The 26369-nt window shown below is 50.6% G+C and overlaps 1 protein-coding gene across 4 annotated transcripts; it reads right to left on the bottom strand.

The window, feature by feature from the left end:
* Nucleotides 1–824: 824 nt before the first annotated feature.
* TMEM9 (transmembrane protein 9) lies at nt 825–20353 on the bottom strand. Of its 4 annotated transcripts, none has more exons than XM_003938259.4 (6): nt 20286–20353; nt 19616–19792; nt 17682–17773; nt 12711–12819; nt 9810–9941; nt 825–1854 (listed from the first exon to the last, which is right to left on the bottom strand). In XM_003938259.4, exons 2-6 carry the CDS (start codon nt 19754–19756, stop codon nt 1702–1704), a joined length of 627 nt encoding a protein of 208 aa, XP_003938308.1. In that variant the 5' UTR covers nt 19757–19792; nt 20286–20353; the 3' UTR covers nt 825–1701. The 4 variants fall into 4 exon arrangements, with proteins under 4 accessions (XP_003938308.1, XP_010347155.1, XP_010347152.2 ...); XM_010348853.3 differs by having other exon boundaries at nt 19691–19792; XM_010348850.3 differs by lacking the exon at nt 20286–20353 and adding an exon at nt 20023–20237.
* Between the last annotated feature and the right edge of the window lie 6016 nt (nt 20354–26369).

Here is a 26369-nt window from a genome sequence, read left to right as displayed (position 1 = left end):
TTAGTCCCCTGTCCCTTGTTCCCAATGCCAACCAGAGTCTCTGCTCCTCTTGAAAGCCCCACCTGCAGGCCACCCAGGCCCCACCCCTTCATGCTTCTAACTGGATCTGAACTTCCCACCTCAAACTGACCCTCCACCTCGCGTCATTCTCTAGCCTCCCTCCCCACTCCAAGAACCCTGCATGGAGGCCCACACAAAGGTTCTCAATCCATGTTTACCTGGACAACCTTGAGGACAGGAACATCAGCTCAGTCCCTCTAGATGCGCTGCTTCCGCCTGGGTCTTGAACGTGCCCTGCACCGCACATCTGGACTGGGCTGAGGCAGTGCCGGCTCCTCTGGATGTCCCTGTTGAAGCTGCTGGCACTTCCTTCTATGGGGGCAGCTCCAGTACTCTGGCTGCCCCCACCAACCCTTCTCCTAATACCTGTTGGTTTTCATCTGGGGATACATACGGGTTTTGCAGGGAGCACTATTTACTGTGTCTGTAGGATACTAGGATGAATCAGGCACTGTTCAGTTTCAGAGGGATTGCCCACAAACATGAAGCAAATAAAATCTCAGGAAAACTCCCAAGGGCCAGTTCCCCCGTGCTCTGCCCCAGCCTACCCATCTCCCTCCTCATCAGCTGAGGAGACTTCCAGCAAGCCCTGGCCTCGGGCTGACTGCACCACAGCTCTGGCACAGCCGCCTGGACTTCCCAAGGCTCTGCCTCTGTCTGGACCTACCAAGCGCAATGCTCTCTGTCCCCTCTCTTGGACACTACATTTACTAGGTCACTTGTGAAAAATTCCTAGTTCCCTACATCTCTTAAAATCCAGAACGTGAGAGAAATAAAACAATTTAATGATGGCTTCCTTGATTTCCACACAACTCTAAGACAACAGGACAAAGTTTCTCCCCATGCACTGGTACAATCAAGTTCGGGGACAAGAGGCGACCCAAGGACAGGGGCCGTGGTGTTCAGATCCACGCCCAGCCTCTTGAGTCTCGTGTTCCAACCGTCTGGCTCAGCAACTGTGGATGCTGGGAGAGGAGGGACTGCCCAGCCCCCTGAAGTGCGGGTGAGGGGACCGGCAGCAGAGTGTGCATGGGCACTCCGTGCCCCCGGTGGGGGAAGTGCACGGGCACAGGAACCAGCCTCCAGGTGCACGCTGAAGACCACCATGGACTCAGGGGGCCCAGCTCTCCCATCAGAGCTGTCCTCCGGGCTGGAGCTGGGGCTGAGGCACTGGGGCTGGGAGGGAAGTGGTGGTAAGAACCACTGCAGAAAGGAGCACATGCTGAATGCTGGGCCAGGCTTTCCTCCCAGACACTGAGTTCCTGAAGACCCAGCTTTATTGTCCAAGGATAACAACATTCCCAAGACTCGGAGCTGGAAGGTGGCAAGGGTGGAGCCAGGAGAGACAGATCGCATCTGCTCCTGAGGCCACCTCGGCTGTCTCCATTCCGTTCTGGCCTGCCTTCCCCCTCCCTTCAACCCCAAAGACCCAAGGAGACAACAGAGATCAGAGACCCCATCACTCTTCCCTAATCCAAATAGCCAAGCACAACATTTCTCAAGTCAGGGAGAAGGAGGAAAAATGCCATGGGCTTTTAAAGGGAAGACTGGCACTGAGGAAAGGAAGACGCAGCCCCGCTTGTCCAGCCTGGAAGCCGGCAGCCATGGCACTGGGGCCTTGACCCAACCACACCGGCCCATCTAGCTGAGCATCTTGTGCCGATCGAAGACTGTCTTCCGCTGCTCCTGCACCTGCAGCTTCCACCGCTGCTGAGCACCTTCCACGCGCTCCAGGACGGTGTTTGCTCGGGGTCCCCCGAGGGATGCAGTGGCTGCTGCCACAGAGCGAGCATCCTGTAGTGGGAAGAAAACAAGAGAAGCTCTGGTGCTGCAAGCCAGGAGGGTCTTGGGTCCTGAAAGTCTGACGTGGGAAGAATGACCTCCCCCAGACTGGGAGGCTGTGGGCTCACTGAGGACCTCGCCTTGTCATCCGCAGAGCTGAACGCAGTGTGCCCGGCCTGCTGCAGGCCTCAGTTATCTGCGGTATCTGCAGGACAGGGCCCCTGCCCCTCCCTGGGGCCTGGGCAAGGAAGCACTCCAGGAAGAGTAGGTTCTGCTGGGGTCCCAGTTCTGCAACAGGGCTAGCTCAAGTCAGGTTCCCAGCCCAAACCCAGCCCTCGCCATGCCCCACTCCACCATTTCTAACTCTTAAGAAGGATTCTAAGCATAGGCTTCAAGACCTCACTTAGAGGACGAGATGACGCTTGTTATTGGAGGAAATGCACTGAGGTGCCCTCGTGGGCTAGTTACTAGGCTGGAGAACTCCCCTGCCCTCCCCACCATTGCCCAGGGAACCGGAGGAAGGCTCAAGGGTAGGGTCTGGCTACCCTGAGATGGCAGCACATCTGCTCCTCATGGGAGGAAGGGGCCTACTGAGGAGTCTACATAGATCCAGATCCACGGGATCTTAGTTTCCCTGGGAAAAAGGAATGTGACATCACTCAGGAAATCTGGCCATGATGGACACTCAGAACTGCCCCAGCATTCCCTTTGCAGAGACCACTCCGGCCCACTCCCTCCTTTGATGGCTGAGGACAGCTCAGCTTCCTCCCTATCTGCCTCTGCTGATCCCCTTCCCCTCTGCTTTCAGAACTGTTGCTGCTGTCAAAAGCAGCCTCCCCTAATTACCACTTCTCTGCCTCTGAAGCTCCGGAGCCCATGCATTTCCTGCAGGACCTGAACCTGATCTTTGGAGAGAATTAGAGCTGAGGGCCAGGCCCGCACCCCCATGGGGATTTCCTCCCTAGCTCTCCCTGCCTCTCATCTCCTGCCACACATCTCTTAAGGGATTAGTGTGCCTCTCTAAGCCCAGAGCCGCCCAGTAAATGCAACTCTGCTTCTAATGCTCCAAGCTGGCACGGCTTCTGTCACCATGCAGCTGCCAGGCTGGGGAGAAGGGGGGTGGTGAGGTGAGGGTAGGGTGGACAGAGAATGAGCTGGCAGGGAGGAGGCTGGGAGGGGTTCTTCATCATCCTCTCGGAGCCCTGAGGACTTCGTCTTGCGAGCACTCATCTCTAGGCTGCTAGAGGCGGACACTGCCCTCTGGGAGCCTCTTGTCCAGGTTCTGAGGAAGGCTTTCTGTGCCAGGCTAGGTGAGGATCAGACAATGCCTGAAGGGCAGGGGTGCCCGTGTCAGGCAGGGGGCACACTAAGCTTGATATTAGGACCCCTGGATTCTGTTCCTAGTCTGAGGACCACCTGCCCCTTCCCTCCTTAGACCCCCCTAGGCCCATGTCCCAGGTGGAACCACAGGTCCACAGCAGGGCTGGGAAGGAGTCATAACCTCAGTCACTTCTGAGGCTGTGTGTCCCCGAACAAGTTACTTTATTTCTCCAAGCTTCAATTTAATATAATAAATCTAGTCATTGAGATCTTTTTCTGCTGTACAGTCATTAGGAATTATAGTTACCAAATTCTCTCTCTCTCTCTCTCTCTCTCTCTCACACACACACACACACACACACACACAGTGAAAAGTTTCACAAAACAAATCATTCTGATATTCTTTGCTCTGTTCGTTTTATTTTTTTAAAACTCCTGGTCATGACTCTCAAAATTCATTTTATGACCTAACGGCTTGTTTGAAATACACTGGTTTATGATTAGCACGTGGGTATGGCAAAGTTAAATGACATACATATAAAGCACTTACTATCCTGGCTATCACAGAGCTAGGGCTCAAAAAACGTTTGGCTTCTTTCTTCCCTAGGAGCGATTACTGATACCAGACCCTAGCAACGGAACCTACTAGGCAGGAAGGCTGGCAGCCTGCTACCAGCCGAAAACCTGTGAAAACTGCTGTGGCTGCTGCCCCTCCTCCCGGTTCCATGCCTTTCCTGTTCACTGTGCTGACTGAGCTGGCCACGTGCTAAGGCCAAGCCTCCACCTGGTCCTGCCGCTGTGTGGCCGTCTACACGAGGTGGGCACTAAAGACCCATGTGGGAAGCTGCTGGCCCACCAGGACTTGGCCATCCTGGTTCTGGGGGCTGGCATGCCTTCTCCTCCTCTTTCCATTCCCAAGCTCATCCCTTCTGGGACCATCTTCCTCATGACAGGGCTGCAGTGAGGGGTGCCAGGCTTGGAAGCGTGGGGCAGTTTTAGCTCTGCCCTCCTTCCACTGCTCTGCTTCTCAGGGGAGCGTCTTGAGGAGGGGAAGCCAGGCAGAGCCAAGAGCGGAGCATTAAGGGAACATGCTGAAATTTACCGCATTACCACAGTATCATTTGTTTTCCCTTCATGTAAAGTCTTAACAAACAGCTCCTAAGTGGGGGAAAGCTGCCACTGAGAGGCTGTGTTTCCATCGCTAATAGTCTGATTAAAAGGTATTAAAGACTCCACATCTGTTTCAGAGACAGCCCAGAGTGGGGCCTCATCCTTGCTTGCTCTGCTGCAAGTATGGCGGGTGGAAGCAGGAGAAATACCACCAATTCCCCCTCTCCTCCTGAGGCTGGGCCTCTGGGTAACTCGGGAACAGAAGGACAGTTAGGAGGGGAGGCGGGTGGAGCCCTCCCAATCAGGAAAAAGAGCTTGGACATGGATGGGTTCCCAGGAGGTCCCCGAGGGGACCAGACCAGGGTGACTATGACGAGTGCCACTATGAGCCAGGAGCTCTCTCCGCACTTTTCAGATTATTCCCAGGCTCACAACGCCGGAAAATGGGTAAAACCACCCCGTACTGTAGCTGCAGAAAATGAGGCTCTGAAAGGCGAATCATCTTGCTGCCCAAGGCTGCACAGCTGTTTAGTGGCCAAGTCAGAACTTGAACCCATGTATGTATATCTCTTATCCTAGGACCCGCTGGATCCTTCTTTGGCTGGTTTCTCCTAAGAGCCAGCATGGACAACCAAAGAGACAGGTTGGTATCTTTCCCCACAGCTAGAACAAGAACAAAGCACTTGTAAGGAACCAGTGCTCAGGACAGCAAGCGAGGCCCTTTTCTCCAGCACTGGGAGGACCCAAGCAACTGTGGATAAGCCTGAACTGATCAAACTAGCCCTGAGCCCTTCAGGCCGCCCCAGTCCACCCAGAAGCATTGGTTCTGAGCTGGCCCTGGACTTGGCCCAAGTCTGATGACGAGGACGCAGAGGGAGAGAGAGAACCCCACCTCAGGCGGCTCTCTCATCTCTGGCTGCTCTTCCTCCCGCCTCCCCAGGCCCAGGCACAGGAGCATGACCAGGCGGTCTCGTCACTGACCAGCCACTCAGCAAAGCATGGCCCTAGTGCAAAGTCCTTCCGCAAGGGGACTACACAGCCTCTCTGAGTTGTCCAAGTTTGACCCAAATCCTTGCTGCTGTTGCCAAGTCCCACTGCACCTCTGCTGCTGCGGCCAGAGCCACCTTCCTATGACACACCGAATCATGCTGTTTCCCTGCTCAAACACCCCAGCTGGGATCCAGCTGCTCACAAATAAAACCCCGCTGAACCTGACATCCAAGGGCACTCCCAGCCTCACCTCCCCGCTTGCCCCAGCCCTCTGGCCACACTGGTCCAAGCGTCTCTCTCTACCTGCGGTGACCGCCTCACTCAGGCCCCTGTGCACGCTGTCCCTCAGGCTTCCCTCCAGCAATCGTGATGCTACGTAAGTGTTAACACCTAATTGAAACAGCACACTCTTAAGGATGAGCAAACACTTGTAAAGCTTCCATACACACAATCACAACAGTTATGCCGAGGTAAAAATGATGTCTGTTCCAGATTTAGAAAACTAAACCAGGATGTCAGCACTACAGACAGTGGCAGGGCTCGGCCCCTCCCAGGACTGTGATTCACCACGACTGGGGGCTCTAGAAGCACCTGTGGAATTGCACACATCTCTATCCTGCCCTCGGGGGAGGAGGCCGTCTGCATTGCCCTCATCAGAGTGTCTGTGCCATGTTTCCCTGTCAGCTCCCCAGGGCTGGGGTCCTCAGCACACAGCTGTCCACCCACGTGCAGACAGGAGGGGAAAGTGCCCCTCAGTGGCCCGAGACCCTCCCGGGTGCCTATGTGTTCCAATTCCCATCATCATCACCACCTTTCCTTGATTTCCCTGTAGACTCTCTCCCAAATGGGGCCCAGACTTCTACCCACTGCCCCAGGAGGGTGAGCACTTTGAAGACCTCTTCAGAGCTTGGGCCCACGCTGTGAGCAGTGACATCCCCAGCCTCAGAAAAACCATGTGTCTCTTCAAAGAGGGCCCAAACTGCACATCTAAAACAGCTCTGTTTGCCGTTTCTGCCCCAGCAAACATGCTTGCTTCCTCCTTTCAAAGGGCGTCTGAGCCCAGGGATTAGGCCTAATGCTGCTGGAATCCCAGGGGAGGCAGCGCCCAGCAATCAGGGCCCACTGAGGCTCTGCCAACGCTTTCAAAGGGAATATGACAGGCTTTCATCTCCCTCCATGAATGGGGCTGCGGCTGAGGGGGGGAGGCCTCCCCTTCCTCTTCCAGTTCTCCACCCCCAGGGCAACAGAGCTCCTGGCCACAGGAACCGGGGAGAGGGAGCCAAGGCGCCCCTAACCCTGAGGAAATGCCCTGCAGTTCTCACCTCTAAGTAGGTCCAAGACTCCTGGGACACAGGGCCTGAAAGCCCCTGGAGCCTAGAAAGAATTTTCCTTCTAAAGTCACCGAGTTGTACAGGCCTAGACGAGCTTTCAAGGTACCCCAAGAGGCCATGTCCAGACTTTGTTCCTCTTGGGATGAAACCCAGAGACACGGCCACAGCCTAGGCGCTGCTGCTCAGCTGAGTGCCTGCCCCCCACCCCCCCGTTTCCCCACATCCCCTTCCTCTGTGCACTGACAGGGGCAGTAGATCCTCCCTCGCCATCCAGGACTAGGGCCACAGGTCTCCGTAAAGACAAGCTCCTTGAGTCCTGTCCACCCGCAGTAGTACCCCATTCATCCTCCCTGTAGTTCAGCGGTCACTCTCCCACCCATCCCGAGCTGGCACTGAAGATCCCCCTCTACCACCAAGCCTTCCTTCCCAGACTAACACAGAGGGAAGGGTAACTTCCTGACCGCTTGTCTAATGAAGAGGGACCTCCCAAGGCACCCGACTTCCTCAGCTGACCACCCATCTCACGAAGCCGGGTCTTACTGCCAGCCTTTACATTTCCTGCGGGTTCGCCTGCTTTTGGGGCTTAAAGCCCCGAGGGCAGACATGACAGGCTTTCATCTCTCTCCATGCCAGGGGCTGCGGCTGAAGGGGAGGCCTCCCCTTCCTCTTCTAGTTCTCTACCCCCAGGGCAGGAGAGCTCCTGGCCACAGGAATTGGGGAGAGCGAGCCAAGGGGTCTGTGTAAACCTCAACACTGTGCCACCTACAAGTCTTCCGAATATACAGAGAAAAGCAGAGTTGCTGAACCGCAGACACCTGCGACCTGGAGACCACACAGAATCACAGGAGGTGAGGGGATAGAGAGGCGATGCCAAAGAACAGGACCGGGGGCACTTCCTTACCCGGTCAAGGGCACCCGACGAGATCTACCTGCCCCAGGCCACAACCTGCCAGAGTTGGCTGCATCCTAGGTCAGGGTATCAAAGACTAAACACAACTTTTTATGACCTTTTAGAACCTTGGGTGAGAGGTGATGGGGGGTCATACTATCCATCCCAGGGCCGAAATTTCCCCTCCAGCTGGCAGCATGGCTCGCCAGCTTCTATGTGCTGTGGACTGTCACAACCTACTGTCCTCCCAGGACCTGCTCACCTGCTACAGGAAGGGGTTCCCAAATCTAACCCCTTCTTCCTCCCAAGGCCCCTCATACAACCAACCAGGCTGCAAATGAGGAGCACCCCAGGTCTCCTGGGGATAAGAGAGACCTGGCTTCAGACCCAGGGATGGCAAGATGCCCTCCCGGAGCTGCCCTCCCTCCAACTGCCTAGCTAGGACAGCAGGAGACAAGGCCATGCCCCAGAGCCATGCATTCCACGGAAATCACTGGGCTGCATCTCTCAATTACTACCCTAGCCGGGACTGCAATTACCACATTACCCCTAATCACTAAATGTTTGTTAGTGATGCTCCTCCCCTGTCAGAGCTGCTATTACTCTGCATTAATAGCCAGGCAGGCGCAGGAGGGTTCCTCCTGAACACAGACCACCCACTGCCAGTGCCACCACCTCCCAGGCCCCAGCTCCAATGGGGCAAGGCTCATCTCCTCTGCTCCACCTTCGGCCAAACTCATGTCAGCAGGAGGCTGGGGGGAAACTGGGAGAAATCCAGGCAAGTGTAAAGGTGGGGGCAACACGGCCTGCAGGAGCAGCCAGGCTCCCTCCCTGACCTGCCCTTGTCTTCACTGTTCATGCTGGCCCAGACCTCCATCACCCACGCAGCCTCACACTTAGACTTGAGCCCCTGGGTCCTCTTTTTGGTGAGGAACTGGCTCATGGTCTTGCAAGGGAGCGCAGCCCACCTACCTGATAGTTAGACCACGCTGTCTGCAGGGAGACTCCTAGCCTCCAGCTTACATCGTGTTAAGTGTTAAATCTCTCTGTCCCTGGGTGAGGCTAAGCTGTCTCCTACAAACTTCTAAAGGCAGCTATCCTGCATCTCCTTTAGTTGTTTCTAACTTCGAGCTAAACAACTTTCAGTTTCTTCAACTAATTCTCCCAGGACTAGCTGAGGCACTTCCCCACTAGATATTCCTTATGCATATGCATGAGTTCACTCAGGGCACTGCTCCATCAGTCAATACACAGCAGCAAGGCCCCGGGGACAGAGCTCAGCGTGGAAGCAGCAGCCAACCCCACCTGCCTCGGCTGCACACCTCTGAGCAGCCTGCTCCGCTATCTCGTGCACCCAGGTAGCCGGTATATGTGTGTGTAAAGGAGGAGCCCAAGGCACACAGGACTGTGCAGTCCTTATTCCAGCAAGGAGATTCCCCTACACCACCTGGGGAGTGTAGGGCCTATCACGACTCTGCTCAGCACGGAGGTGCACCACGTCTCACTCCCATGAAGAGCCCTTCACCTGAGCCTTCCTGTCCCCCTAGGTTTCTTCTCCATGGCGTCCTTTTTAGTATGAGGATAAATGGGAAGACGGTGAGAGCACCTGTTAACTGTGCTGGGCCCCGTCCAGGCCTCAGCAGCTCCCCACCATCGTGTGAACTCCTGGAGGTCTTGCAGGCTGTCTGGCGTCAGTGGTTCCTTACTTACCTTATCAGATAAAGCCTACCCCCCTTAGCTTGACGTTTGGGATCTTTAATCATGTGGCCTAAGTCAACTGGCTAGCTCTCTTTGCCACTATTCCCACATCCCCACCCTATCCTTACAATGCTCAATATTCCTCATACATACTCACTGGGCAACGTCCCCCACCTGGCACCACTGTCTGCCTCATTCCTCTCCCACTCTTGAAATCCTACATTTCCCCCCAGACCCTGTAGCAAGTGTTCAACAGATGTTTGTGGAACCACTGAGCCAACGAATGAACCTGCCGCCTTCCAGTCCACCAGCAGCTTGTCATCAGTGTCTGAGTACGCAGGGGACAGTGCATCTATGAGTGATTGACCCTGGTTGGTCACGTCCCCTCTGCCTGGCAGCACAGTGCAACAGGACGACACAGCTCCCCCAGATTGTGCACTGAGGCTGCCTGAAGCCAGGCATCCTGCTTCATCTGGAAGGGCAAAGGGTGGGTCCCTGCTGAGTCTGGGTGACGTGTAGGACACTAACTGGGAGAAGAGCAACTTGAACCTAGGAGACGCTCCTCTGGGTTCCGCCCTGGGGACGCACACGCAGGGAGCCCAGGGTCTGGACACTCAAAGCCCTCTTACCTCATTCTCCTCCTCATTGTGGAGCTGCTCGGTGTATGCATCCGGCTTTCGGATCAGAGGGTCCACCAGCATCAGGAAGGCCATGTAGAGCAAAAGGGCACCCACCACCGACAGGTAGATGACAATGATAACCTGAGGAAGACACCAGCGTGCCCCAGATGTGAACCGGCATCTGGGGCCAGGGCTAGAAATCCGTTTCTAGTCTTGGGCCACCTGTGTATGGCTGGCAGTGACTCCTCAAGTGCTGTACTGAGAAAGGGCCTGGAGGGAAAGCATGCCCCGAAGGGCAAGGGAGGGCCCTACTCCACAGAGGAAGCGTTCTCTCCTAACTTGAGGGAGTCTACACAGTAGGCATCAAGACACAAGGCAGATGACAGAGGAAGAAGTCTGGAGCCTGACGTCCTGAGAGGCTCCCAGGACAGAGGTGGGAACACAGGGTCTCCCTGGCTGTAGAAGAGTCCATGATGAAGGGTGGAAAGCAATCAGAAACTAAGAGCAAGGAAGAACTGGCTGTGGAGAGGCTGGAAAGGCGCGGCCAGACTAGGGAGCTCATTGCCTCTATGGGGTGCAGGATGGATGGGGCGCACTGGCCCGTACACGGCACGCCCCTGTGCAGAGTGGCATGGGCCGGTAAGGAGTGCACTGGGGGAGGAGGTCACGCCTGCCCTCTGACCAGCCCCCCTGCAGGGAGGGGAAAGCCAGGGGTAGAACAACAACTCCACGAATCTCTTACATACACAGTGCTTCACAAGCTGGAGCCATTTTGTTTTTATAGAAAAGACAGATTTAATGAGGCAAATTCAATGTTTCTGTGTGGGTGCTCTGGGATTTTGGGTGGGATATTTAGCATCCATGGTCCCTGTAAAGGTGTTGGTAATACACCTCAGTTGTTGGGACCTTCACCCACCTCTAAATACCCACTGGGGGGGCTGTAATCATCTGAGTGAGAACTGCTGGGCTACATCACCTGGGATCCCAGGGCTACCAGACGGAGGAGGTGTGACTCAAACCCAGACTTGCTGACTCCCTCTCAAATGCTTTTCCTAATTCTGCCTGGCCATTGTCGACTTCTGATCTCAGCCCTGCCTTACCTAGACTGTGAAGAAGTGGGAAAAAGGAGAATCTCAGGACTTTCGAGTGGGGTGCCCAGCTCAGCCAGCAGCCAAGTTCCACCGAATCAATGTCCACCCTGATCGGGACATCCGTGTTCATGCCTGTTTAAACAGGGCAAATAATCAGACCTCTCACCCGTACCCCAGGAAGGTGGAAGGAGCATAGGGGCTGCGTCTTCAAGAGGCTGAAGCTGAGGGGAACCTCCGAGGTAGGAGGACTGGGGGAAATGGGAGGGATTAGAAAGTTGTGTCTGATGAGGTCCCCATGCCGGGAAGTTCCCTCCCTGCCAAACAGGGAGAGGCGGCAACATCTGGCTCTGAATTTCGGGTTTCAGGCATCTGGTCCCTGGAGGGTGGGGCCCACTGGAGCAAGTTCAGAGGAGAAAGACAGCTCCAGGAGGGGCTGCCTCCAGTGGGAGGATGAAAGAGTTAGGTCTGCACTGGGCACTGGCCGGGAGGGTTCGGGGACAAACAGCTGCTTTTTCCCTGAGTGGTGAGAACACGGAGGGCTACAGCACAGGGCTCCCTGGAACAGGCAAGAAGGATAGCAGTGACGACCACCGCCCCCAAAATATGTCTTGAAAGGAGAAACCTGATGGAGGGCTCAGCAGTGCCTTTAAATATGAGAATGATTTTCCAGTGCTGTTTATAGACTAGTCAAAGGACAAGCAGAGAAGTGCTACAAACTGGCACAGAAAAGGCTCCATTTGGCTGGGCATGGTGGCTCACACCTATGATCCCAGCACTTTGGAAAGAGGGCTGGAGCACTGCTTGAGGCCAGGAGTTCAAAACCAGCCTGGGCAAGATAGTGAGACTCTGTCTTACAAAAAACTTAAAACATCAGCTGGGTGTGGTGGTGTGCCTCTGTGGTCTTAGCTTATCAGGAGGCTGAGGTGGGAGGGCTGCATGAGTCCGGGAGGTCAGGGCTGCAGTGAGCTGAGATCGTGCCACTGGACTACAATATAGGCAGCTGAGTCAGACCCAATCTCTAAAAAACAACAAAAAAAGAGAAATGGCTATGTAATCAGTGAGCACCGGGTGTGCCAGGCGCCTGGCCCAGGATGGTTAGAGCCTGGACTAGGAGACCGCAGTGGGAGGCTGGGAGTCATGAGCGCCTCTGTAAGGGTGACTTCACGGCCTCTAGGAGATGGGAAGTTCTGCCTGGTGCAGAGAAATCAAAGAGACCTCATGACGTCCTTCCTTATTCCCTATGGTGGTGGCTGTGCCTATCATCTCTTTCCTGAATTTACCCAAATGACCAATGAGAACAAGGGTCAGGAAAACACAAAAGGACCAATCTGATGTCCCTCCCAGCACCCCACACCCAGCCCTAGTCCACGGCTCTGATGCTTTTTAGAGGCGTTTAGTCACTCTGGAAGCTTAATTAGACTAAGCTCCGGGAGGGCGGGCCGACCTCCCCACCGGCAGCATCTTGCACAGTGCCCAGGATATAGCAGGCATCGAAAAGAGATTTACTGGATGCATGGAAGGAGAGAGAGGAAGGGAAACAACTGGAAAGGATGCAGGGGAAAAGGAGTCTCACGCAGCTCTAACAGGGCTCTCCCCTCTCACTGTAGTGGGAAACCACTGCAAAGAGAGCAGAGAAGGAAGCTGGCTCCAGGAAGGTGTGGGATGTGGGTCCCTGTGTCCGTACTAGGCCAGCTTAGAAGCCAGTCTCATGGCCATTGGAATGTTCCAGAATACAGTGAGACACTGCGGGCGCAGGCCAGCCCGGGAGTGGGGGATGGCGTGTGGGAACCCCGCTGACTGCTGGAGACCCTGGCGTTACCTTGATGGTGGTGGTGCTGCGCTCCTCGTACCTGCACTCGCACAGCAGGCAGTAGGCCTCCACGTCGTGGCCGGGCACCGGCATGGGCTCCACCACGTGCAGGCAGTTGCTGCAGCAGAGACAGACGGGCCTGTCAGGGCGGGGCCGCCAGCAGGTCTTAAGGCCTCCAGACCCGGGAGCTGAGAGGCAGGGGCTGGGCGAAGGTGAAGGGCGCTCCCAGAGAGGGCTGAGGGCTTATAACGGGTTAGGCTGGCAGAATCCCTTCCCAACCCACAGCCTCAGAGCCCATGGCCCTTGCACATCAAAACCAGCTCTCCAAACTGTGCCTCCAGTGCCGGCACCAAACCATCAACGTTCCAGAGTTCTGCCCCCAGCCGCCTTCCTCATCTCTTGCTATGTTCTCCCTGCATGTGCTCATCTGTCCCAAAGGTTTAACTCGGAAGCGGACGGGTCTTACATCAGAATCTCGTCAGGGCTGCTCTCCTCTTATGAGTGACAGGAGTCACCATTTTGCATGTCCCACTGAGACTATGAAGTCTACACCCACCCCTGCATCCCCTTTGCCCTCCTCTCTAGTCCTGCAAACTGCCTCCCATTCCCAATGGCAGAGAGAACACCTACCTCTCCCGTCCACTTCACTGTCCGGGTCAAACCCTGGACATCATCCTTGACAGTGCCTTCCCCTCATCTATGAATCCACCAAAGGCCAGTGATTTTTCTTCCCTAAAAATTCCTAGAACCCATCTCCTTTATTCTCTCCCACTGCCGTGTCTGAGCGGAGGCCCTCGTCCTGTCTGCCTCGGCCAACCGCCCAGCCTCCGCACTGCCCCCCTGCCTCTAGCTTGGCCTAACATGTACCACCTTCCCATGGCAGCCAAGCAGTCTTCCAGAACGCAATCCCGGCCATGTCATCTCCCAGCTGAAGCCCAGTCAGGGCCTCCGCAGAGCCACCAGGGCCAACACAACTGTTCCGCCAGGGGTCCCAACCCACCTCAATCCAGCTCCATCTCCCGCCACTCCTCCCTCACCCACCTACCCATCCTCCAATCACACTGATCTGCCAGACTGCTCTCTGAATGAGCCACACCCACTCTCACCAGGAGGGCACGGCTTTGCCACCTCACATTTTAACTCTCAGCTCAGCGGCCTATGCCCAACAGCCAGCTTCCCCCAACTCCCCTGTCCATCTCCTCTTGACCACCCCCCTCCCCCAATGCACTGCATTGGAATCCAGTCTTTATTTGTGCTGTCTCCCAGGAGATGTACATCCTTGAACACAGGGTTAGGCATCATATGTCTCCATATTCCCAGTGCCTAGCTCGGTAACTAAGTGACTGCCAAGGGAATGGCACGTCTTAAGCGTAGCCCTCCTTAGCCCACTTTCATCTAACAGCACTCCTGAGTAAGGCAGGGTAAAGGTCATAGGTTCCACATAGAAAAACAGGGACACAGGCTTAGGAGGCAAAGTGGCATCTCCGTAGTGGTAGTGAGGCCAGGACCCAAATCGAGACCCTCAGCCTCTAAGTCTTTACTTCTGACTCAGCCTCAGCGGGGCCTGGGCTGGTGCCTGGCTTGTCTCAGGCCTCTCATTCCCAGCCTTCCACAGATCAGCGTGGTTCCAACCGTTTGGTTCATGGACCACACTGAGAAAGCAAAAAACCCTACAGAACATACTTCATCATTACCAGTAGAAAACACCAAAGCCCTTGGCAGTGTGTGGAGGTGAAGCAGGTGTCATGCTGCAGTGTACCTGAGCTCTATCCTGGCTCTGCCGCCAAGTGTCTATACCCTGGGCCTGTCCCCTCCTCTGTGAGATAAAGTGGCTGCCCCAGGTCATCTTTAAAAGGTCCTTCCAGCTCTGACAGGAATCCTGCAAGTCAAGCACAGCTCTCTTCTGAGCCATAGGGCTGGGTTTCTGGCAGAAGCATCAGGGTGTGTGATGTAAAGATCATGTGCTGGAATAAGAATGGGATGTCCTCTAAAAGGCTCTGTTCTAAAAATCTGTATGTGGCATGCATGAGTTTACCTAAACCTCTCATCACCCGGTTCCATCTCTGCATCCAACATGTTACTCCCTGCTGTGAGCACATCTCCCACCTTGCTGTAACTGAAAAGTGCCGCTTTCAGGCCTTGCACGCTTTTTCCTCTGGGAGGAAGGGGTTGAGGACCAAGGCCAGGGTCACCCAGGGCACTTGGCTGTCACTCCTGCCCAGAAGGAACACCATCTTCCCTTCTTCAGGAAGTCTCTACCAGCCTCCAGATTGCTCCCTTTCCTGAGCTGCACTGGGTCCCGGGTCTAGAAGGTCACACCAGTGCGCAGTGGGATCTATGGGTTTCTTATAAGGCCAAGGTGTCACAGGCAGGTTGGCAGGGCTGACTTGAGTCCTTCCATGTGGGATCCTGCTACCCAGAGGAACAGCAATAAGGAGCTGAAATAGTTCTGCTGTCCCCGGCTCTCTTGTGTTTGTGGCAACTAATTTAAGTTCTCCAGGCCTGGGATTCCTCATTTATAAATGGAGACTAAACTTGGTCAGTGTCTTTCAAACTGCACTCTTGGGTCCCACAGGAACCACTGTACAGTGGGGCGGTAGTGAGGGAGGGGCTGAGGGACACTTCCCGTTCAGCCAGAGCAATTCCATCTTTATGTTCTATACATTTTGTTTCCAAAATGGATTTTGTTTGCAGAAGGGTTCTATTTTAACAAGTTTGAAAGGCAAGGGACCAGCCAACGTATTAAGTGCCTTCCTGCTCTGGGAGCCTCTCTAATCACACATCTCCTTGCCAGACCCACCAAATGGGCAACACTGGGGTTTCTGCCTTTATATGCATATATGGTTATAAATTCTCAACACTAGATGGCAGGATACCAACAACACAGGAACATACATGGCTTGGCCGTTAAACGTAAGGACCGCATCTCAGAGGGTCTGGCTTTACTCTGCACAACCAAGGGGAAGGGTGCAAGTGTTCTTTAGCAGGGGACCAACGTGACACCAAAGTGAAAACACGGCAAACCAGAAGACCCACTCAAACTGGCCTTCTCCTCTTGCTCAGGCCCCACCTTACCCTTAAGGGGCTCCAGGCAAGTGCATGATGACTCCCAGTCGAGGTCAGCGTCACTAGGTCCTAGAATCCTGGAGTCTTCCCTCCAGCCTCAGTTTACACCCACCACCCTTAATGGAACTGCCCCAAGGTTCTTGATGTAAGGCTATTCATCAGGTAGCGCCTTAATTCTGACTTCTAAGGGGAAGAAGGAGATAAACTATAGCCGGAAAGATCTAGACAGGACTCCATTCTCTGCAGGCATCTGACTTTGGGTTTTCAGGCCATCTATAACTCCAGGACAGAGAGAGTGTTCCTAAATTTGCAAGTGTCTGCCTGCACAAGGAGTGTGGAAGACAGCCTTGTTATCTGGCGAAGGGCTAAGACAGCCCATCAAAGTATTTACTGATGCTATTTGAACTATAACCACAAGATACCAGGGGATTACTCGGACTTCTGCTAAATATAATGCCAGTGCTTCAGGAGGAGCCCATTTTTTCAGTCTGTGGTATAAGTTTGACCATGACTACGTGGCCACCAGTAAGGCATGATAATATACATTAACAATATCAGCTAACATTTACATGGGCACTTACTATGTGCTAGGTATTGTTCTAAGTGCTATAGTTACCTGTGCACACACACACAAACACATATATACTTAACAGTCAAAATATCGCCACCATTTACAGACAAGGAAATCAAAGTGCAGTGGAGATTAAGTAGTTTGTCACCCAATTAACAAGTGGCTAAGCTAAATTTGAAGTCAGGAAGGCTGAACACAGAGTCTATCTATCCAACTAGACTGCCTCTCCGAAAATCACTGACAGTCTCAGCATTGGAAGTTCAAGGAGTTTCAAAATTCTCAAATGTTGCTCTGGATCAACTGCATCCTAAGCAGCAAAGGAACTTTTAAGAAAGGTTACTGCCTCCTCTCACCCTCACTCTATTTGAAGAACCAAAATCGGGGGTTATGATGGTACTGGGAATCTGCATTTTCCCAAAGCTCACCTGCTCTGGGAAAGCAGGAGAGGCAGCAATGACCTGGACCTTCATCTGATGTTGATCCCTTCCACAGTGACCTCAGCCCATCTGCGCTCGGGGCCCTGCAAGGATGGAGCTTCCTGGGTTCCAAAACTGCCTAGCTTAGAAATGCTCCCTCAACTCATGCTTACGACGGTTTCCCTGAAGCCTTTATCCACTGGCCCCAACTCTACACCAAGAAACCCCACTGAACTTAACTGATGCCCCCAGTACCTGCTCCCACACATCCCATCTCCCATAACATGCCAGCTCTCAATCATCGTGTGGCCCCAAGTCCTCTCGTCTTTAGGCGCTCCCTGCTTCCTTAAACCATCCCTTCCAGGACAATGTGTTGAAAATTCCCTTCACTACACTGGTCTCCTTTCTCTGAATGAATTCTGGGTTACTCTTTTTTTTAAAGTGAGGTACCCAGAAATGAATTCAAGACTCTATTTCTTTGGGCCTCTGTCTAAGCTATTATAAAACGGGCGCAAAATCCATCCCACCTACCTTACAAGGATGCTATGAGACTGGCACAGAGTAACACATGTAACACAGCTTTGCGAAAGCATTAGGTATCCTACGGTATGTGGTCATAATACCTACCTCTCCCAACTTCCCTACTACCATTCTGTATACATCTCCAAAGACCAATGTTCAGAGCAAAACAACAAAATCCACTCCTCTAGCCAGGGACCCCCTGAGCTGGAATTCAAGACACCTGGGTCCTGTTTCCATAGACAGTGGACAACTATGGAATTGGTTCTAGGACATGAAAAATTATTCCTTTGAAAGGCTCTCCATAGGAATGGGAGAGCATGCTTATTCTGAAGGGTCCAAGAACTCTAGTAAACACCCATAACTTTGACTGGGTATAGCAGCCAGGGCTTGTGTGTAATGCCTTACCAGTCCTTCTGAGACACATTCTGGTTGTAAATGTGCCCACTGATGTTTCTATAAGGTGGACAGATGCATTTGCACCGGATGTCTTCAGAACTCTGGAAGAGAAAGCACATGTCGGGTATGCGGAGACCCTGTCTGGGGTTCAGGTTCTAGCAAGACTGTCAATTTTCTGTTCCCCATCCTGTTAGGTAAACCCGTATCTATGCTCTCAAGCTTTCAGCACCCCCAAGTTCAAGTCCAGTAAGGACTGCCTTTGTCGGAAGCAAGTTACAGCACAGGGTATTCAAAATAGAAAAAGTCCAGGTGGCAAATGAGACTCACAGAAAGCTGTCTAGGACTGCCTGTCCCTAAGTAAAGTGCTTAGAGGAATGGGGGAAATGGGTGTGTGTGTGTGTGTGTGTGAGAGAGAGCAGCAGTCCTTTACCCTGGACCCCACACTTGTGTGTGCAACCTCCGTCAGTGGACTTGGCAGCCAGCGTCTTTCCCACCTTCAATCTCCAACTTCTTAGGTTAGAAATGGGGAAGCACCAAGGGCAGGGGTGAATAAGAATAAGTGGATCGTTTCTGTGAGAATACTCAAGCAACCCCTTTGAGAGTTCTTCCCTTCTGATTAAGAGATATCACCATAAACGTCTTCACTAATTAGGAATTCTGAGGAGGGAATGGAAGCAAACGCTCAGCCTTAACCTTACTTCAAGGTCTGGGTGACCTTTAGTGCTACAGATTTACCCAAACAGCTCCACAGGAATGTCCCCCTGAAGAATGGAAGTGACCTCAGGAATCCTGGAACTTAGGTGGGTCACTCTTAATAACAGAAACTTCAATCCGTACAGGACTTTACATTTACAGGCCATTGTTAAACATTGCTATGTGATTTGATTTGCCCTAGCAGAGTAAGATACGACCGCTACTACAGGCGGTAGTTCTAGGATCCCTAATCCAAAAATTCAAAATGCTCCAAATCTCAAACTCGTGAAGCACTGACAGGAGCACCTACAGACGTGGTAAAAATATGTGCTGGGCTTCTTGAAGGACTAGAACAGGGTGCTTTTGTAACAGAAAAAGAAATCATGTCAGTTTATAAAATCAGAGACTTCTGAGACAAAAGCTTGTTAATGAATCAGGTGACTGGTAAAAGCATTTTTAAAAGCCATCTGGCAGAATGCCTCATCTCTAGGGGACCCACTTCCTGGTCCCTCTGCTGCTTCAGATACTTCTCACCTAAAGGTGTAACGCAGCATCATAGCAGGACACAGAAAGCCTATGCTGCCAGGTCTAGCAGCTGACACAGGTATTCTGGTGGTGCTACTGTGCTTAGTTACCCTGAACACGTTATTTTTTTCACTCTGTTAATAGGACATCATATTTTTTACTGTTAAGTACTTACGTGTAAGAACATATTTATCTGTAACATATAAATTCATTGTCTGGAATAGTGGTGATGCCAACCAACCAGACTATGTACACGGATAGCTGAGATAATGACACGTTTGCTTTCTAATGGTTCAGTGTAAATAAACTTTGTTTCCTGCCCAAAACTGTTGAAAATATTGTATAAAATTACCTTCAGACTATGTGGATACAGCAGCGTGTACGAAACATAAACGAACTTCAGGTTTAGACTTGGGTCCCCTCCCTAAGATATCTCATTTTGTATGTGCAAATACTCCCAAACTCAAACTACCTGAAACGAAAGAGACTTCTGGTCCCAAGCAAAGGAAGTTATGGAGAACTTAGATAACTTCTCCAGACTTCCTGGCTGGAATTCCCCCATGGGTCTGTCTGATCCAGAGTGTGAGCCCGAGCTCTGTGCCCCACCCTTCCCCACTCCTCTCCCGAACTGTCCTTAGGGAGGCCTGCAGCCTGGAACCTGAAAGATGACCACTACGAAAGTACGGCCCGTAAGTGAGTGAGAGGCCGGCTTAAGGAGCAGCTACCTCTGAGTCAGCCCCGTAGACAGGGTGGCCGTGCACGGTGGTCGTGACCAGGTGCTGCTGGCTCACCTCCCTCACCTTGTTGGCTTCAGCTGGGGGCACCAGCAAACACCCGACCACAGCTACCAAAGATAAGAGCTTCATGCTTATCAGGCTTGCTGGGTCAGCAAAGCCGGACACCTGGAAAAAGAGACACGGAGTCGGAGAAGGGGAAGGTGGCCACACCGCTGCCGGCATGCTAGGCCCTTAACCATCTCGCCAAGAAGTGGGGCTGGGGTTGGGGGCTGGGCTCCAGGATTCCAAGGCCTGCTAAACCCGGTCGCCAAACGCTGCTTTCCCTCCCGCCCAAGCCTCCCGCTCTCCGCCGGCCAACTGGTGGGCCAGGTCGAGGGGGCCTCGCCGAGACACACCCGCCAGGGGCCTCCAGTTTCTTCTCCAGGCCCGGCTCTGACCCCGCGCATCGCGTCCCACCGCCCTCCGCCATCTCCGCCTCGGCCCGCCCCGCAGCTCCTCCCAGCTTGGGCCCGACGGGAACTTTGGGTGCAAGCCTGGGACCCCGGCTCTGACGGCGAAGGCCAGTGCCCACCACGCCCAGAGGTCTTGGGGGGGGGGGACTGGGACCCCTAGTGCCCCCGCGACCCCCGTCCCCTCCCCCAATGCCGCGTCCACGAACCTGCAAGCCCCGCCGCAGCCGCACACGACCCAGCTGGCCCCGCCCTCTCCCAGCTTCTATTGGCTGCCAGAGCAGCCCCCCAGCCCAACCGCGCTGTCGCCATGGCAACAAGACCCGCCTTCACGTGGGCGTGGAGACTCTTGCGCAAGGGAGAGGCGGGCATTTCTCAAACCCGAGCAAACCAGAAAAGGGAACGTCAGCCTTCCAAACTCTGGGGAAGGGTCTCGCCTTTGTATGGCCTGTAGAACTCTCACTGCAGTGCTTCGCCCTTCCTTGTGTTATAAAGCTCAGCTTGTTTCATCCTGCTGTTTTAGAGAGAAAGCACTTTATACACTGTATGCCAGTAGCATCCACAAAAACGATAAGAGAGATTGAAGGGCTTTGTCCTCATTAAAAATCTGGAAATGTTAGGCCCGGTGCAGGGGCTCAAACCTGTAATCCCAGCACTTTGGGAGGCCGAGGCGTGTGGATCACGAGGTCAAGAGATCGAGACCATCCTGGTCAACATGGTGAAACCCCGTCTCTACTAAAAATACAAAAAATTAGCTGGGCATGGTGGCGCGTGTCTGTAATCCCAGCTACTCGGGGGGCTGAGGCAGGAGAATTGCTTGAACCCAGGGGGCGGAGGTTGTGGTGAGCCGAGATCGTGCCATTGCACTCCAGCCTGGGTAACAACAGCGAAACTCCATCTCAAAAAAAAAAAAAAAAAAAAGTAGCTAAGAGCAATTCCATCTTTTTTTTTTTTTTTTTTTTTGAGATGAGGGTCTTGCTATGTTGCCCAGGCTGGTCTTGAACTCTTGATTTCAAGTGGTCCTTCTGCTTTGGCCTCCCAGTGTTGAGATTATAGACATGAGCCTATGTGTCTGGCTGAATTATATTTTAATTGAACAAAACTTAGAATAAAAGCATTATTCTACCTAAAGCTTAACAAATGACAAACCCTGCCTGGTTTACTATTATACACACACACACACACACACACACACACACACACACAGATGTAATACACACATATTTAAATTGATGTGCTAGACCCAGTTTGTGTCAGGCATTCTATCAGCAGTTGCCCATTAGGCACTCCGGTATGCACAGTCCTGGGTGCTACGCATTCTGCCCCCTCTGTTGTGTTTTTCTTGGTTCAGCTCCCATGACTGCACATGCTCTTTTGGGGGTAGACTTCATGGCACTGCATAAATAGAGGATAGCAGCTCACTTTTTGGTCTCACTGTTCTTAACTGGGTCAAATATTTGGGGGTTTTGTTTGTTTTTCAGCTCACAGTAGTGAGCAGGAGGCAGAATAAGGTCATGGTAAGGTCCTGGGACCAGAAATCATATGTTCTAGCTTCTAGTTTAAACTTACTCCTGTCAAAGCACTAGCCCACTGCAGCTCAGTTTCCCCAAAAAGATTTGTTTAGAATAGCAATTTTTAAACTTTTGGGTCTTGTGTCCTTTTACACTCTTAAAAATTATTGAGGTTAAGCTGGGTGTGGTGGCTCATGCCTGTAATTCCAGCACTCTGGGAGGCTGAGGTGGGTAGATCACCTGAGGCCAGGAGTTTGAGGCCAGCCTGGCCAGCATGGTGAAACCCTGTCTCTACTAAAAATACAAAAAATTAGCTGGGCGTGGTGGCAGGCGCCTGCAATCCCAGCTACTCAGGAGGCTGAAGCATTTCCACACTTTGGGAAATGTTGCTCCGTTGACTCCTAGATCTTTCCCCTGAGTATTAACAGATCAGGTTCTATCATTTGGAACCAATCGTCGCTGGAACCCAGGAGGCAGAAGTTGCAGTGAGCCGAGATCGCGCCATTGCACTTCAACTTGGGCGACGAGAGCAAAACTCCATCTCAAAAAAAAAAAAAAAAGAAAAAATTATTGAGGTTATACTGAAGAAAAAATATTTTTTTTTAAATGGAGAACCCTAAAGAACTTTTGTTTATCTGGGTCCTATCAATATTTGCAGTATTAAAATTAAAATAGAAAATTTAAACATATTTATTTGTTTTAAAATAATAAATTCATTGTATGCATAAGCATCTTTTGGTGAAAAAAAAAACCTATATTTACTAAAAGATAAAATTTAGTAAGAAGAGTGACATTAATGGACTTTTTTTTTTTTTTTTGTAAATCCCCTTACCATCTGGTTGAATAGAAGCCAGGTACATTCTCACATCTGGTTTTGCCTTCGGTCAGTTGCAATATCACATGACATCTAACCTTCGGAAAACTCCATTATATGGTTGTTGGAGAATGAGCAAAAAGAGTAAATAACATCATCGTATTTCTAGGAAAATAGTTAGAATCTTGTCTCCCTGAAAGAGTCTTGGAGACTCACAGAGTCCTCAGACCATACTTCGAAAACCACTGGTTTAGAAGGCCCTAAGTTTCCTACCAGATCGGATATTCTGAAGTCTTTCTGATAATACTCCACGATAGTAATTTTCAAAATACACTTCAGGGAATATGCTCCCAGGAGTAGTATTATGGGATGTTATTGTATGCGGGATGCAAACTGTATGTGGGGAAAATGTCGTTTCTATGAATAAATTAGTTTGGGGAGCCTTAAAGTAAATTTAATAGGCACATCTTACTACAGTACCTTTTAGATACTTTGATGTGATAAAATATATTGTGAATCCCTTAAAATACATTATCGTATATAGTGTTTTCCCACAGTTTGGACCACAGACTCATTCTCAAAGAGCATCCTTCAAGACTAGTGTACCAAGGAACACGCTTTGAGAAATGCTGCTCCGTTGACTCCTAGATCCATCCCCTGAGTATTAACAGATCAGGTCCTATCATTTGGAACCAACTTTTCTCTAAATAAAATTCTACATATATACTTTGTTTCTTTTAATGCAGAGATTTTATGATAGCCGTCTCTAAGGCTCAGAACTTCAGATTGCTAAAATGGATAAGATGCATTTTGCTAAAATTTAAATATAAAGAATGTTAGTAATTATGTGAATAGTAATATATATTTATTGGGTGAATGAATAATAATTCCATGTACTGAGCACCTACTACATGCCAGGAAACTTTTAATACATACGGGTGATCAAGAGTGTGTAGTATTAGTGGAGGTATAGACATACAGAACAGAGAACCTAGGAATAGATCCAAACAAATACGCCCAGTTGATTTTGCTTTTCCCGAGATGGTGTGTCTGTCACCCAGGTACATTCATGGCTCATACAGCCTTGACCTCCACACTCTTGAGGAGCTGGGACTACAGGCATGTGCTACCATGTCAGGCTAATTATTTTATTTTTGTTTTTTGTGAAGACAAAGTCTTGCTATATTGCCCAGGTTGATCTTGAACTCCTGGGTTCAAGCAATCCTCCCACCTTGGCCTCCCAAAGTGCTGGGATTACAGGTGGGAACCACCATGCCCACCCTTTTGCCCAATTGATTTCTGACAAAAGTACAGAAGCAATGAAGTGGTGGAAAGATATCCTTTCAATGAATGGTGCCGGAACAACCGGACACACATGGGGGCGAGAAAAAGAACCCTGACTGAAGTCTCATACCTTGTAAAAAATATAACTCAAACAGAGAATAATAGATTTAAATGTAAGACTGAAAACTTTAAAAGTATTTAGAAAAAAATCATAAGAGAAAATTATTGGAATCTAGAGCTAGGTAAAGAGTTCCTAAACAACACCAAAAGCACAATCCACAAAAGAAAAAAAATGATTACTTGGACCGCATCAAAATTAAAAACTTTTGCTCTCTGAAAGACCCTGTCAAGAGAATAAAAAAAAAAATTGCACATGACATAGCTACTGAAGGACTGGTTTGTAATATATGAAGAACTTTTACAATTGAACAGCAAAAAAAAGTACAATTAGAAAGTTGAAAAAGACATAGACATTTCACTAAAGGGGGATATATACAGGTGGCAAATAAGTATGAAAAGATATTCAATGTCACTAGCCATTAGGGAAATGCAAATTAAAACAATGAAGGCCGAGTATGGTGGGTCATGCCTGTAACCCTAGCACTTTGGGAGTCTGAGGCAGGTGGATTACTTGAGCCCAGGAGTTAAGAGACCAGTCTGGGCAATATGGCAAGACACTGTCTCTACCAAAAATACAAAAAATTAGCTGGGTGTGGTGGTGCATGCCTGTAGTACCAGCTACTCGGGAGGCTGATGTGGGACAATCACCTGAGCCTAGGAAGTCAAAGCTGCAGTGAACCGTGGTCATGCCGCTGCACTCTAGCCTGGGCAACACAGCGAGACCCTATCTCAAATAAAAAATAAAAAAATAAGGCTGGCCACAGTGGTTCACACCTGTAATCCCAACACTTTGGGAGGCTGACGTGAGCAGATAGCCTGAGGTCAGGAGTTTGAGACCAGCCTGGCCAACGTGGTGAAACCCCTTTTCTACTAAAGATACAAAAACTAGGCAAGGCACAGTGGCTCACGCCTGTAATCCTAGCATTTTGGGAGGCCAAGGCAGGTGGATCACCTGAGGTCAAGAGTTTGAGACCAGCCTGATCAACATGGAGAAACCCCATCTCAACGAAAAAATACAAAATTAGCTGGGCATGGCAGTGCATGTCTGTAATTCCAGCTACTTGGGAGGTTGAGGCAGGAGAATTGCTTGAACCCAGGAGGCAAAAGTTGCAGTGAGCCAAGATGGGGCCATTACACTCCAGGCTGTGAACAAGAGTGAAACTCAGTCTCCAAAAAAAAAAAAAAAAAAAAAGATAAAAAAATTAGTTGGGTGTGGTAGCACACACCTGTAGTCCCAGCTACTTGGGAGGCTGAGGCACGAGAATTGCTTGAACCCGGGAGGCAGAGGGTGCAGTGAGCCAAGATTGCACCACTGCACTTCAACCTGGGTGACAGAGTGAGAGTAGGTCTCAAAAAATAAAAGTAAATACATAAAAAATAATAATTAAAAATAAAAATAAAATAATGAGCTATCACTACCTATCTATCAGAATGACTAACTACGTATCTATTGAAATGGCTAAAATAAAAAAAAAAAATAGTGGTAATTTCAAATGCTGGTGAGGATGTGAAGGGATTGGCTCATTCATACATTGCTGGTGGGGATAGAAAATGGCAGAGCCTCTTGGGAAAACAGTTTGGCAGTTTCTTTAAACCTGAAACTAACACATGACTCTAGTCAATTGCACTCCTGGGCATTTGCCTAAAGCAAAGAAGACTTATATTCACAGAAAAACCTGTTCATGAATGTTTATAGCAACTTTATTCAAAATAGCCCTAAACTGGAAACATTTCAGATGTTCTATTATGGGTGAATAAACAAACTTTAGTATGTCCATACCATGAAATAGAACTCAGCAAAAAACAAACAAAAAAGGAAACAACTGTTGATATATGCAACAACTTTGATGAATCTCCAGAGAATTATGCTGAGTAAAAATACCAGTTCCAAAAGTTTGCATACTATATGATTCCATTTATATAAATGATTGAAATGGCAAAATTATAGACATGGAGAACACATCAGCAGGTGTTAAGGAGGGTGTGGAAGTGGATATGACTATAAAAGCCAAAGTAAGGGATCCTTGTAGTGATGGAAATGTTTTGAATCTTGATTATAGAAATCTTAATATCCTAGTTTTAATACTGTCCTATCATTTAATAAGATGTTATAAGTGATCTTTGTGTATCATTTCTTACAAATACATGCAAATCTACAATTGTATCACAAGTTAATTTTTTTAAAAGCCCACCTGAATTAGTCAAGATGCTAACTTGCAATCTAACTCAAATTTGCTTTGAATATTAAACTGAACCATATAAAACTGCTAATATTTGACTGCTTTTGACATACGAAAATGATGGTTTCATATGGTCCAACCTAATAAATAGTCATGCATTAGCACACGTAACTGGGAAACTCATGTGCAGAAGCAGTTTCAGGCACAGTGGGATTCCATAGAGAAATGGTATCCTGAGGCCTCTGTCACTGTCTCCATTTCTTGGCTCTGCTTTCCTCTGTGAACTAGCTTTATTTCCAGGTAGGATCATTTCACATTGTTGGAAAGATGCTGCCAGTGACCTCAGCCCTATATTCTTATGGCTTATGAACATCAAAGACAAAG

This window comes from Saimiri boliviensis, chromosome 14, assembly GCF_048565385.1.
Source record: "Saimiri boliviensis isolate mSaiBol1 chromosome 14, mSaiBol1.pri, whole genome shotgun sequence".
In the NCBI taxonomy this organism is placed as follows: Eukaryota; Metazoa; Chordata; class Mammalia; order Primates; family Cebidae; genus Saimiri; species Saimiri boliviensis.
This window is presented reverse-complemented; position numbering and strand designations above follow the sequence as displayed.